Raw genomic sequence first — 15,119 nt, forward strand, 5'->3', positions numbered from 1 at the left:
ACTAGTCGGTGGCTCATATAAATTAGTCGGTAAAGACCGACTAATGTCACCAACTAATGTAACTGACTAATATACATTTACCGACTGAGAAATTGTTGATCGACTAAGCTGACGGACTAAGATGACCGACTAAGAAATCCAACTGACTAAGGAATAAATTAGTCGGTATAGCAACTGACTAAGGCTATGTTAGTCGGGAGAGGCACCAGATGGACTAACGTTTTGTTAGTCGGTGAACCAATTTAAGTTTTCAGTGTATTCTAAGGTTTAATAGATGACTATTTATCAATCTCTTTGACTGTGTAAAGTTCAAAGTTGTATATTCGCATTAGATATCAGTTATGTTAGATATAGATGAAGACAGACATAGCTTACCGTACCTTACAGAGTATTACACGAATAGATGTGAATCATATGAATACATCACAGACGCCATGTTGGATTCCTGCATGGAGAGTAACTTGAGTTTCGCAAAATCTAGTAAATGTTTGCAGCTGACTATGTTTGGTGAGTTATTAGTTTCAATTATTTCAAAAGACTATTTTCAATTGTTGCATGTTCGTATCCTTACTGGTGATCGATATGTTCACTGCCAAAATTTGAAATATTCCAACTGGAGTTTAGTTATTGTTTACACCTACCTGCATGACTTGGTAACATTTTATGCTGACCAAAGAAGAAAATGAACAAGAAAGAATAAACATAAACGTAAATAAACTTAAACGGACAGAATCCCGATAACTTTAGACTTTCTTTTGAAATTCTCGCGTCTTGATTTATGCCATATATGGAAATCTACTTGTCGCACAGACATCTGTACGCTTGTGTGTGTGTGTGTGTGTGTGTGTTGGGGAGAGGGGGGGGGGCGAAGTTTTTAAAGGACATACAATCATCAGATGTTTCATACAATTATTTTGGAGTTCCTACAGCTACACATACTACCCCCACCTCTATATATTCTATTATTGAGTTATATATAAAGACCAATGAATTATTTAATCTTATTAAAGGCAACCAATATCCATTTATTTAAAAATTTGTGTGTCACTAGCAACCATTTTACTTTCCCTTTACAGATTTCAATTGGTCGCGGTAAATGTCTTGACCTCTGAGCTGTAGCATGGCGTCTGACCTTGCAGGTGAGTTTAAATATAAACCCTATAAACACCCGTGTTTTTCTTCTTCTTCTTGTTTTCTACTCCACTTTTTTTCAGCTGTCATTCAGCTTCAAACTCATGACGTTTGTTAGTGGCAGGGGGAAGGGAGGGGGCACTTGCTCCCCTCCACTTTTTCCCAGACCTTGAGTTCCCTTTTTATCCGATTCGGCCAGTAATTTGGTCGGTTTAGTCCACAGCAATACTGACAATTATGCAATGCTTATAAACATATATATAAAATGTCATTGCACAGGCTATAGAAAATATACACATTGTGACGATTCCTATTTTTTATCAGTAATGCGCTAGCACCAGGAAGGTTCCATAACAATTCCGTGCTATGGTACTAGCATACTACTACAACTAGTACAATTGTAACAGTGTCATACAGGCCTATGTCCTTAAAGATTATCTAGCTTTGCTGTATTGAACATTGAGAGAAACACTGATATAGACATTGAGAAAGTTGGTAGTTATTTGCCTCCTACGAGAAAGTCAACGGGCGCCTTCCAACCCTTTATTTACAATAAGATTGCCATTTGTTACCTTTTATGTCGTTTAATAAATCTGGCTACACTTTTATGCAGATAGCATATAATTACATTTTCAAATACACAACTTGCATTTGGAAATAACCTATATGCATTGCACCATTTTCAGAACCCTTCCTATGGAGTGACCCCCTCCGCCTAGACCCACCTCCCCTCCGTTAGTTCTCTTCCTGACACGTGATATAGAAAACAAGAAATATCATAAAATAATCAAGCTTCCAAGTACTTTTTCTCCTGCACCCGCTCTCCGAGTATTTCAAATCAATGGCGTGTGCAGGATTTCAAAGGTGGGGAATGGGACAATTTCATTTTGAGGCATATTTAAATTATAATTTAGGTCTATATCAATAGCCCTAAATGCATGATTGTGCTAAATTTTAATAATAATAATAACTCCAACCTTCCTGTACATATTTAGGTAGTGACCTGAATCACTGTGCAAGGGCCAGAAGCGGATGAGGTATTTTGTAAAAGAAGCGTTCTGCCGTGTGGTCAATATAGCCGACTCCGATGACGGGTGTGGGGGAGTAGGGGGGGGGGGGGGTCGGGGATTTGGGTCCTCCTAGTTCCATAAAAAATATACAATATAAGTTAAATGGTGCATTCTTAGACATATTTCGACTATAAGGTATAGGTCTTTATAAGTAGCTCTAAACGGAAGGTTGTTGCTATTCAATAATAATAAACTCAAATCCCTCCCCCACACCCTTACTTATTAAGGTTGGGAACCGAACTTTGAATGGGAGGGACAGCTGCGAATGGAGGATTTTATAATGGAGGGGTGCCTTCTTGGGGTCATTGAAGCCGTCTCCTCTATAGGTAGATTTACGGTTTCTCCCACAGAAAAACAAAATAATTAAAACGTCAAATGGTTTATGCTGTGGCACATTATAGACTATAAATTAGGTCTATATATAGGTAGAACTAAACTCAAGGTTTTGTAGTAAATACTTTGTGTGACATTGGAAATGGGTGGGGGGGGGGGAAGGCCGCACGTAGTAGAGGTTCATGTCTTCCCGGGCTGAACGAAAAATTCACCGGACAGACCAATTTCCCTCGAACGACCATCAGAGGAGGGGGAATGCCCCCGTCCAAACCCTTGCACAAGTCAAATACAAAGGCATTCTATAACAACTAATTTCCTCTCACTCAAATGTGTGTTCTTAACTCGCTATGAAGGAACAAAACTATTTAAACACTTTCCAGCTTCGGAAGTTTCCCCAAGGCTAGGCTTTAAGTAAGGCTGAACTACATTGATGATCGCTCAACGCGTGAAACTCTGAGTTACAACTACTAGTGTTCCACTAGTCTCAACTAGTCTCAACATTTATTCCGCTCTGTCCCCCGGATATAGAGCACTCTGCGTGGAGATAGACGCCAACCAACCAACTCTCTCCACCTCTCTCCACCCACCTCTCTCTCTCTCTCTCTCTATATATATATATATGTATAGAATTAATATTCTTAATGGCACTCACTGTTTGTTTACTACACAGAAAAGAAGAGGCGACTGATAAGCTCACTTAAATCAATATACACAGGTCAATATAATGCTATACAGCCTATACCTTACATCAGAGATAGACTCTTCTGCGTGGATAAGGTATTTGTTGAGGGCAGTGTTCACTTCTTGGTTGCTGATGAGGCGGGTGTGCGAGGTCAGGAGACATCATGGGAACGGTTAGAGTCTTACAAGAGAATCTATAGCGATCGTCGTATCAAATCAACAAGACGTATATTAGAGGGTGAACCTGGATACGGTAAATCAACTTTGACCTTACAGCTTGCCTATGATTGGTGCAATGGTGTTCAGGACTCCCCGTTTGGTGACGTAGAGATACTCATCCTTCTCAGGTTAAGACAACTCGGTGGTGTGAAGTCGATCTACAGAGCTATCAATCGCTTCCTTGCGTCTGGTTCTCGTTTATCTGATAAAGATATTGAAGATGTTCTAAAGAATACTTCCTCCGTAGAGATACTTCTTGATGGCTACGACGAGTATCCTGATCAAGATAAGATCACAGGAAATGACGTCAGAAGCATCATCATGAGAGAGATGTTCCCAAATCATGATGTAACTCTGACGACAAGATACCTGCCAAAGAAGTTCCCAAAATTGACAAAACGAGTAAAACTGACTGGATTCGATGACGACGCGCGAGATGAGTATCTCCGTAAGGCTGTCGTAGGTAACGACCAGAAAGCTCTGAAAAAGATCAAACAACGACTCCGGGAAAACCCCATCTTAGCTGATCTCTGTCAGGTTCCGCTCTTCTTCGTCATGTTTGCTCACATTGCTCATGAAAATCAGGAATTTAAGAAATTCAAATCAGTCACGAGATTCTTTAAGTATATGATCACGTGCTTTCACGAGCACATGCGCAACAAGACGAGAGACGACGGTGTTCTGCAGGTGATCTTAAAATATGAAAGTGAACATGATGAACTGAACAAACTAGCTTACGAGGGTCTTAGTAAGGAAGACCAGCAGATTGTCTGGAGAAAGGATGAAATGGTAAAACGACTTGGTCAAGAATTTTACGATCAGTATGTTGGCGTTGGTATCCTTGTCGAGGAACAAGTTCTAAGTGACAGTGACACGGCGTATACTGAGAGCTTTACTATTGAAGTAAGGTTCTATCACAAAATATTCTGTGAATTTTACGCCTCTTACAGGTTAATGCTAGTTGTATTAGAACACAAAGTCTCTGAATTAGGACAATTCTTGGGGAGGATGGATCCGTTTGACCTTCAGTATCTCTATCGCTTTGCTTGTGGACTGAATCCTACCGCAGGAGCGAAAATAATCCAGTACTTGAAGAGCATTAATGGCGGAGACAAGTTTGCAATCCTCTGTATCCTGGAACAAACTGGTAAAGTTGATGACATCAAGGACACCGTCAGGGATCTGTGTTCAAAGGATGTGCTCATCGAAAGCAGTCACAGTAGATTACTACAGAGATCTACCATCCAGCTACTTGAGATAGCAGCCAGATATGACGTAAGTATTCATATTCTATCATCATGCAATGCTATAGTTATGTACACTACCGAATAAAACAATCATCGAAAAAAGCGGCCCCTAAAGGCCCGGTCACACTACAGAGATATTTTATCGGAATACGGTCCGATTTTTTCCGATTTTAGGCCGAACAGTGAGGTTTGTGGTAGTGAATGTAATGAACGCAGTGGAATATTCGAATACCTACTCCAAATCTGAGGGGTTCTGGAACGAACTACATTATAAAGTGACGTCACATCGAAAAACGATGAAAATCGTTAGAGATATCGGATAGCTATCCGATAAAAGGAAACGGGGTCAATATCAAAAGTTAGGAGAGGGCTATTCCACATCGGAATGGCTCAACAGATAGCAAATCAGGTCCTTTATCACTGTGGCTAGAAGACCCGAACGAAAACTGGCAGTTCCGATTCCTCCGGGAAAATCGGATAGTATTCCGATAAAAAATCGGTATAGTGTGACCGGGCCTTTAGAGAGAGTAATGCGTTACGAATTATTACAAACAGCATAATGAATACTAAGTGTATTTAGTCTACAAAGATCTCAACGTTATCAGTGTTTGGTAGTGACCGTCTCTCCCTATCTCTGTTGAACTAGGCTTTTTCTCTGGTTAAAATTAACCGTCATGTTGATGAGTCAAACGAACCTTATTGTTCCTCAAACATTTTCTTAAACACAAAAACATTTATCCTAACATTGTCTGTGATACCGTGAAACCGTGTAGTAGATTGTAGTATACAAGATATTCACCGCGAAGAGTAGACGATATTCAGAGGAGGGGGAAATAAGCGGGATGACGTATTCTGGTTAATGACGAATAACATTAATCCGTGTTTGGGAATTCGGAAATATTATCCACATTATTCACTTACCTATCCTTTTATAGACAGGGAGTAGGGGGGGGGGGTGGACTATTCACACATCCACTTACCCTTCTGCTTACCACGATATATGAATGTATGAAGAACTTCAATCATTTTGAATCCATATAATTGAAGGCAGAATATTAAAGAGATAAAACGACTCTAAGATGCAATAAATAGAAAGGAGCTAGTAAACAGTAATACATTGATCCAAGTCCCATCATAATATCATCTTCCATCGCTGAGATATAAAACTTTGAACTTTCCCAGTTTACTTGCATTGGACATAGATCACATTGTTTAACAATTTTTGAACACACACCTATACATCGAACTGTCTACTCTTTGATATTCATTGATGGTTAATTCCACTATTGAAAAATACTGTTTCATTTTGTGGGAGTCACTAGATTGTATACCTCACCAACACAAAATAAGATGCCGCCAAATACTTTCTTCAAGTCATAAAACTAACTAGCCTAAATTTAACGAAAAGCAAATATGATCAGTTGTTTGTACAATCCATATATAACATGTTATCTTGAAATACACGTTTCATCCTTGCAATACTTTAATTAAACGTACTTTTTGTCACACAATACTGCTTTTTAGCAACCAAGTATTTTCTAAAAGAGGTAACTTTCACACTCTGATAAACTCAGTACCGACAGATACCAGGGTTTTTTTTGTTAAAAATCTCGGTCCACTTTTCAAATGTTTCCGTTTCCCAATCGAGAGACGGATCCACACTGACCAAATGAAAGCTTTTCCAATGTTTATATTAAATGGTTGTTGACAACAAATGGGATAAGTTGGTGGAAGGGTAGTACAGCATAAATTAAAGACATAATCCTATAGGTGCCTTGTAGGGGAAGTACAGTATGCATTGATACCATAGTGCTATAGGTGCCTTGGAGGAGTAGAACGGCATAAATTAAACACCATATAGTGCTATAGGCTCCTTGGAGGGGTAGTACAGCATAAATTAAACACCATAGTGTTAGAGGTGCCTTGGATGGGTAGTACAGCATAAATTAAACACCACAGTGTCAGAGGTGCCTTGGATGGGTAGTATAGCATAAATTAAACACCAAAGTGTTAGAGGTGCCTTGGATGGGTAGTACAGCATAAATTAAACACCATAGTGTTATAGGCTCCTTGGAGGGGTAGTACAGCATAAATTAAACACCATACTGTTATAGGTGCCATGGATGGGTAGTACAGCATAAATTAAACACCATAGTGCTTAAGGCTCCTTTGAGGGGCAGTAAAGCATAAATTAAACACCAGAGTGCTATATGCTCCTTGGGGGGGGGGGGGGGGGTAGTACAGCATGAATGAAACACCATAGTGTTATAGGTGCCTTGGATGGGTAGTACAGCATACATTAAACACCATAGTGCTATAGGTGCCTTGGAGGGGTAGTGCAGCATAAATTAAACACCATAGTGTTAGAGGTGCCTTGGATGGGTAGTACAGCATTAATTAAACACCACAGTGTTAGAGGTGCCTTGGATGGGTAGTACAGCATAAATTAAACACCAAAGTGTTAAAGGTGCCTTGGATGGGTAGTACAGCATAAATTAAACACCATAGTGCTAGAGGCTCCTTGGAGGGGTTGTGCAACATAAATTAAACACCATAGTGTTGAAGGTGCCTTGGATGGGTAGTACAGCATAAATTAAACACCATAGTGTTATAGGTGCCTTGGATGGATAGTACAGCATAAATTAAACACCATAGTGCTATAGGTGCCTTGGATGGGTAGAACAGCATGAATTGAAGACCATAATGCTAGAGGCTCCTTGGATGGGTCGTACAGCACACTGAAAAAATAAACTAGTCAATATTGCCACGGACTAACGTTAAATTAGTCTGTAACGTTAGCCAATGCACACGGACTACCAAAAATCTTCGTTTCATCGCTGCTTCTTAGTCAGTTTACACTGACTAAGGAAAATATAATCGCAGCTTAGTTGGTGGCGACGGACTAAGGTATTTTAACCCATGGACTAAGACCGATACGGACACCCGATTTACGCCATAATCGTAGCTTAGTCGGTGTCGACGGACTAATGTATGACGGACCACTTCGATTCACTTCAATTTGGAAACCGAGAGGCAACGGCAGCTTGCTGGACTTGGCATAGTTTCATACGATCACTCTAAGCAACTTTCAACCGTAAATCACCCAAGAAGGTCTTTAGAAGAATGGAGGTATTAACTGCCATCGTCGGCCTACCTGTTATTCCTTTAACTTGAAGGTAAAATTAAAGTTAATTGTTAGGCCACTGGCACTAGTACTGTATTATGGTTAGTGTAACGCTACCGTTGTAACGCTACTGTTGTCACGCTGGCGTTTCGCAATACACAAGTGCAATGACAGTGAGTAGCCTATAGGCTTCTATTGGGTACTGCAGTGCATTCTCAACACTAAAGTGTGCATTCTAAACACCAATTAACAATGTGTTATGTGTGTATTGGGCTAGATTGAACAGTGGCACATAATCTTCTAATTTATTCCCAAACAAATGCTGGAACTATAAGTCTCAATAGTTTATTTGAAGTCTACACTCATTTGGTAAAGATTTCCTGTAATTTCCCATGTGAATCTAAATGGGTAGGCTTTGTGATATTGAATAAGCAAGGCTAGACCTTCAAACGTACAGTCACAGTAGGCTGAACAAATTATGTTGGCTAGTCAACGGTATTATATGTTGCGAGCAGTCAGGATGCACGCTTCAGTTCTATTTAACCTTCTCATTTATCATTTTTTAGTATTTAATTTCCGGTCACACCCAGGAAACAATTGCGACATTCCTTCACGGTCGACTTGTTTACTGTAAGAAGTATTAACCGTTTTTTCTCAGGAAAGCTTGATAGTCTGAAGTTATTATAACATGTGCTTTTAGTATACTGCCAAAAGAGTAAGTTGTTGTATTTGTATTGATATTTTATGTAGAAGTAACGGAAAATTTAGTATGTTTAGTTTGGTCTAATTGCACGTTTTTTTTTCTTCTGTCCAATGTAGTGCAGGGTTCACTTGCGCGAATTCAAATTATTCTGTTTATGTATATGTATATGCATCGATTCGTAGATTATGATGTTTTTTTGACATTTATTTGTAATTCAAGCATATCTGTTTAGTAGCAAAGTTTAAAGGTTAAGATTAATTAGTTTTCTCTTTTTGATCCTAGATTGAATGAAACTCATTGACGTAAATAATTGATCAGATCATACAGTTTAACGCAGTTCCTAAAACTCTGGGTATTCTCTAGTCTTCGCCGGTCCATTATATACTTTAGTACTACTAGTAAGAATAAATCAAAACGACCGAAAGACAAACTTAGTGTAACAAAGTACTGATTCTCCTCTAGCCTAGGTCTAAACAGGCTTGTTATGTGAGCAAGCAAAATAACAACTAAAAACGATTATGCCTATAAATAAGTTGGCTCAGTGCATTTCTGTTTCTAAAATTTTATATTATTAAAGATCATAAAAACAAACAAAGATTTAGCCCATGTTTTATTATCTCTGTATTCTGGGCATTTGATTCTGGTTGCAATGGTGATGACACTCTCGTTCAAATTTTCAGCTTTATACAGTCTGCTTCAAACTTTGGGATTGTTTTTTGAGACTATAGTGGAAGCAAATCTCACATAACTTTGTGGTGACAACTTTTTTTTTGTTCTTTTTCAAATGATGAATACTTTGCTGTTTTTTTTTTCCAGCAGGAATTGAAAAGCCAAATATCTAAGTCAACGGTGAGGTTTCCTGTGATGTACGACACCAGTGTGGAGGCAACAACAGAAGAGGAGAACTGTGTTATATATGCTTAAAGACATGTTTTAAGATGATATATTGGTACCCTTCGCAGAACAAAAGAGTTTATCCAAGAGTCCAAAAAGCAAAGGAACAAGTACCGTAGAGAAAAAAGATGGAAGAGTGAGTTTAATTATTGTACCCAACTGTTTAATGATATTAAAGATACTTTTCATAACCTGTTTAAAAAAAAAAAACAGTCTAGTATATCATTTACGTGCAAGCTTCATAAGTTTGGTCAAATTTTCACTGATCAGTAGAGCGGGAGTCCAGAGGGTTTGGTTAGCTGGGAAGGTAACCAATTGCCTGGTACATCACAATGTTCACAATGCATTCCTGTATATGAAACCTGACGACTGGCAAACCGACTGTGGTGGATGTGGCTGGGAGAGCAATTTAAAGTCACCTACCCTGTAATAGCTAACCTAGATCAGCTTTCATGGTAACCACATCAAAGTAAGAACAATGTGTCATGTATGGCCCCAAGAGCAACAAATGGCCATCGCCAGTAATTATTGGTGGTGGGGTACCCCTGCCAGTGATCTATAATTGACCCCTCAAGGCTGACCTAGGTCAGCTCATGAGGTAACCACTTGAAACCTACTGGAAAATGTTGGTTAGGACTTCAGATAAAAGGGATGGGCATTGCCAGTAATTTTTATTGGTGGGGTACCCCTGTCAGTAGACCCCCAATATGCCCATCCCCTCATTGACCTAGGTGAGCTCATGATTTGACCAGTTGAAACCTACAGGAAAATGATAGGTATCACTTCATATGTAAGGATGGGCATTTCCAGTATTTTATATTGGTGGGCCACCACTGCCAGAGTTCGCCCATCCTCTACATATAGAATCCTGTCAATCATTTTCCAGTAGTTTTCAACTGGTTAAATCATGAGCTGACCTAGATCAATGAGGGGGGGGGGGGGGCATTTTGGGGGTCTACTGGCAGGGGTACCCCACCAATAAAAATTACTGGCAATGCCCATCCCTTACATATAGTGTCCTGCCAATCATTTTACAGTAGTTTTCAACTGGTTACCTCATGAGCTAATCTAGGTCAATGGGGGATGGGCATTTTGGGGGTCTACTGGCAGGGTTACCCCACCAATGTAAATTACTGGAAATGCCCATCCCTTACATATGAAGTGATACCTATCATTTCCAGTAATTTTTCAACTGGTTATCTCATGAGCTGACCTAGGTCAATGAGGGAATGGGCATTTTGGGGGTCTACTGGCAGGGGTACCCCCCCCCCCAATATAAATTACTGGAAATGCCCATCAGTTGTATCTGAAGTCCTAACCAACATTTTCCAGTAGGTTTCAAGTGGTTACCTCATGAGCTGACCTAGGTCAGCCTTGAGGGGTCAATTATAGATCACTGGCAGGGGTACCCCACCACCAATAAGTACTGGCAATGGCCATTTGTTGCTCTTGGGGCCATGCCTGACACATTGTACTTACTTTGATGTGTTACCATGAAAACTGATCTAGGTTAGCTATCAGGTGACTTTAAAATTGCTCTCCCAGCCACACTCACCACAGTCGGTTGCCAGCCGTCTGGTTTCATATACAGGAATGCACTGTGAACATTGTGATGTACAAGGCAATTGGTTACCTTCCCAGCTAACCAAACCCGCTGGGCTCCCGGTCTATTGGGATCATTATTAACATGATTAACATAATTATTAAGCTTTGAAAAATAACTTGGTGTTATGCTGTTCAAAGCTAATAATTATTTGGTAAAGCTGCTATTCCTGGCTTATAATTTGAGGGACCTAGATTTAAATGTATACCTCCCAATATGTTATAAAATTTTAATGTAAATGTATGTTTATGATAATGTGAGTTATCATGTGCTATATCTGTATCTGCGCTTACACGTATATCATATTTTCTGTTCACAGGTCAATAATGGTGCAGATTTTGGCTTCCTGAAGACAAGTGGGAGGCCATTTGTAGTTAAGAGAAACACTCTTTGTTCGTGAAGACTTAACTGGTGTCGATTTGGGGTACCACTTTAAAACGAAAGTCATGAGGAACCCTTGCCCAAGATTCAACTTTGCATTATTGTGCAGTGCTATACTTTTGCGATTCATGTTTGATCCATGAACTTGTCTTAACTTTGTTGGAATAAAATCATATTTTCAGATTTTTGTTTACAGTGATTTCTTCTCTATCTGTCGAAAGTCAGCCTTGTAGACATCAGAAGTTTTATCAGAAATAAATACTGCCAACGTACACATTATTTGTGTTTCTTCTGCTCTCTTTTCTTTCAGTGATGCTAGTCAGTGAAACTAGTCGGGTTTAAATCTTTCAGTGATTCTAGTCAGTGCAACTAGTCAGTCGATACCGACTAAGAAAGGTTAGTCGGGAGAGGCACCATCCTGACTAATGTAAAACCTGCTATAAACTAGTCGGTGGCTCATATAAATTAGTCGGTAAAGACCGACTAATGTCACCAACTAATTTAACTGACTAATATACTTTTACCGACTAAGAAATTGTTGATCGACTAAGCTGACGGACTAAGATGACCTACTAAGAAATCCAACTGACTAAGGAATAAATTAGTCGGTATAGCAAGTGACTAAGGCTATGTTAGTCGGGAGAGGCACCAGATGGACTAACGTTATGTTAGTCGGTGAACCAATTTAAGTTTTCAGTGCATAAATTGAACACAATATTTCTATAAGTGCCTTTGAGGGGTAGTACAGCATGAATAAATTAACTGTAGGTCTAATGTATCAAGGTCAGAACACCGGTTTAATAGATATGCCCATGAAGATCTGAATTCATGTGTTTTATGTTTAGCTGTACAATCCCTGACCTCGGTCATTCAGCTATTATCAATTTTAACAATAAACAACGGAGAAGAAAATGTCAACTTCTTTATATAAAGCCAAGAAGAAAAAACATATTCAGAAACTGCTCATGTACTACAAAAAACCTGTGTAGGTAAATATGAAAGACAGGCGGCCTGCCGATTCGATTTTAGCAAAATCTTATTGAAAGTTTGTGAGGGGGAAACATGTTCACGCTGTACTCCATGCAGCTTCTACAGGAGAGGTAAAGTTTCTAGAACCCGATTACGTAATAACAACCGACAAGTAGAGATGGAAGAAGGCATATTATATTTAATAGATGGAAGCAGGAAAGGCACAAAGCTAAAACCACTGACTGATGGGAGACGAACATTGGCTTCAGCATGAGGTTCTATCACTGTTCAAACACATGGACTACGATATGATTATGTAATAATGAGACATATATCCTAACTATTGTTCGATTAACAAGTGACGTCATATTATGCATAGTGAGACTATACTTTTCAATTGCGTCTATCAAGATTGGATAAAGATAGGAACGTATAATAAACGCATTAAGAGTGTGAATATTAAGTCTACAGAATATGATAAACCGATTGAACAAATAAGATCAAAGTTTATCTTTCTGTTGGTAAGTAAACAGTGAGAAGAAATGGCATTGTATATAGTGTTCCTTTACGGTACCTTACACGTACCTCAGTTAAATTAGTGAATATTTGAATAAGTGAATTGAGTTGTAATAGTAATGGATGGCTATTATTAGGTATATCATTCTGTCATGGGTTGTTTATATCCTGTATAGCCCTATCCTGCAGGGCGTAATGAAATTAACATGACGGGGGTATTGGGAGTACCAAATTATATATAACATGTGGAAATGAAATGCACCGATGACTTTCTATAGAAGTGAAGGTCACGTGTAGCAGTTATGGTCTGAAATAGCATGTTGAATTGTTTCACAAAGTTTCTCAAATAACCGATACATAACTTGCTACAAATCATGGTAAATATCAAAGAAGCTTTAGGAATTTGTCAAGCCTAATGTCCACCAGTCTATTGACTGAAATTAACAATTAGATATGTCTTTGTGATCTGACAAACTTAACAGTTGGAGGGGCATTCTTTAAAAAAAAAATTTATTTGAATGTCTTGAAAAGTTAGCAATTATAAATGATAAACGACCTATCCATTTTTCTCGATTGTGGTCATATCAAACCATCACACATCATCAAACATGATTTGGATAAAAATTTTAACTTTGTAATTGCGTGTTGCTCGACAGATTTAGCTTGCTTCCCTTCTCCTCTCGATGTAAACCCGAAAGAGCGAAAACTTGTTCCAGCGTGAAATATTTATTTACAATTGGTGACGTCATGCAGTCAGATAAGGCTACAGGAAGTATCCAGCTTGTAATCGGCCCTCTTTCATTTCAGCTTTCTTTCCTGAAATAATGTCTAACTATATCATAGCACAGAAACACAGCTTCCGCAATTCGAAAACATTCAACAATAATTAAATCCCTCTCTCTCTGAAATGTCCCTTTGTTCTTTGAATTAGCTACGAGAGAACAAGAAATACCTCAAATTCCAACAACTTTCGAAGGCTACGCCCCTACCGGATCCCGCCGTTGCTTTGAAATTAATACCATAGAAACTGAATATCCCTCCCCCATGTAATTTGTGTTTTAAACTAGCAACGAAGGAACAAGGACTATTTGAGAACGCTTAGCCCTTATTTTTCGACCATTATCCAGATAGCCGGTAAGTCGGTTTCCAAAAAATCAACATCCCTCTTGAAATTTGGTGAAATGACGACGCTGGTTATATGACATTAAAATATTTATCAATTCAATTTTGGTTAACCAATGAAGTTTTGATTGGGGGGGGGGGGTTAAATATGTTTCATAGCCCCTAAATTTTCCCACAAAGTGCACCTTGTACAGGTGCGTATTTTTCACCTCACACTGTTTGCTTACCCCTCCCCCTCCGGTAATTTCTGGCGCCGCCACTGACATACAGGCTTTGCGTAAAACCGTCGAATGAGATTTTATCTCCTTTACGTTTCTTGCATGTAGGCCTACCGACGATATGGTCAGTGGCGTAGCTACGGGGGGGGGGGCCTGGGGGGCCGGGGCCCCCCATGAAATCGGCTGGCCCCCCCACTGGCCCCCCCCACTGGGAATGGGGTAAAAAAATGTAAAAAAAAATTGTAAAAAAAAAAAAAAAAAACTCATCAGTGGGATTCACTAATATTTTTTGTTCAATATTTTGGGAAATAGAGTTACACAATTTTCTCGTCTGCATCTGGCAGAATAAGAATAATACAATATCTGTAGTAATCATGAGAATGGTCATACAGCATGGCATGGCAATGGTCGATGCGACGGTTGCGACCATACACCACGAACCTTGTGCATGTGCTGCGCGATATCGATATCTACCAATACATGTTATCGGTCATCGATTGGCACAAAAACCCAGATTCTGATGACAGCTGCCTCAAGAAACCCAATAAATGGCCTAATTAGCACCGAGCCACCAATGTGGACCATTACCGAAACATCGATGCGTGTTAGTCTTCCATCCCCTTCCTCTAATGCTATTTAAGTCCACATGTGGGCATTTCCTGCAAACCTACCGGTAGCCCACAGGGGTTTGAGTTGGGAGAAAGGCCTTGACACCTTGAAACAACAAATGATGCCAACCATAGGCGTACGAGGCGGGGGGTGCAGGGGGGGGGGGCAGACTGCCCCCTAAATTTCCAGAGGACAAGAAATTCGGGCAAAAGTCCTGAAAAATTCGGGCAGCCTAAGAGGAGAAAAAAATAAAAAAAAAATATATATATATATATATATATATATATTTTTTTTTTCTC

The 15,119-nt window shown here is 39.4% G+C and overlaps 1 protein-coding gene and 1 long non-coding RNA gene across 3 annotated transcripts in view; both read left to right on the forward strand.

The window, feature by feature from the left end:
* The first annotated feature begins 336 nt into the window (after positions 1-336).
* The window catches only part of LOC139963440 (uncharacterized), a 38,612-nt gene continuing 23,829 nt past the window's right edge, over positions 337-15,119 (forward strand). Inside the window, exons 1-3 of the mRNA XM_071964207.1 lie at positions 337-507; positions 1,077-1,139; positions 3,205-4,709. Coding sequence (XP_071820308.1) covers positions 1,121-1,139; positions 3,205-4,709 — 1,524 coding nt within the window. The 5' untranslated portion in view covers positions 337-507; positions 1,077-1,120. The remainder of the gene's footprint in view (positions 508-1,076; positions 1,140-3,204; positions 4,710-15,119) is intronic.
* On the forward strand, positions 7,419-12,083 carry LOC139964151 (uncharacterized). 2 transcript variants are annotated; one of them, XR_011791848.1, is made up of 3 exons: positions 7,419-8,520; positions 9,325-9,538; positions 11,325-12,083. It is a non-coding gene; the product is annotated as an uncharacterized lncRNA (long non-coding RNA). The 2 variants fall into 2 exon arrangements; XR_011791849.1 differs by having other exon boundaries at positions 9,328-9,538.

This window comes from Apostichopus japonicus, chromosome 22 (assembly GCF_037975245.1).
Source record: "Apostichopus japonicus isolate 1M-3 chromosome 22, ASM3797524v1, whole genome shotgun sequence".
NCBI classification, from domain to species: Eukaryota; Metazoa; Echinodermata; class Holothuroidea; order Aspidochirotida; family Stichopodidae; genus Apostichopus; species Apostichopus japonicus.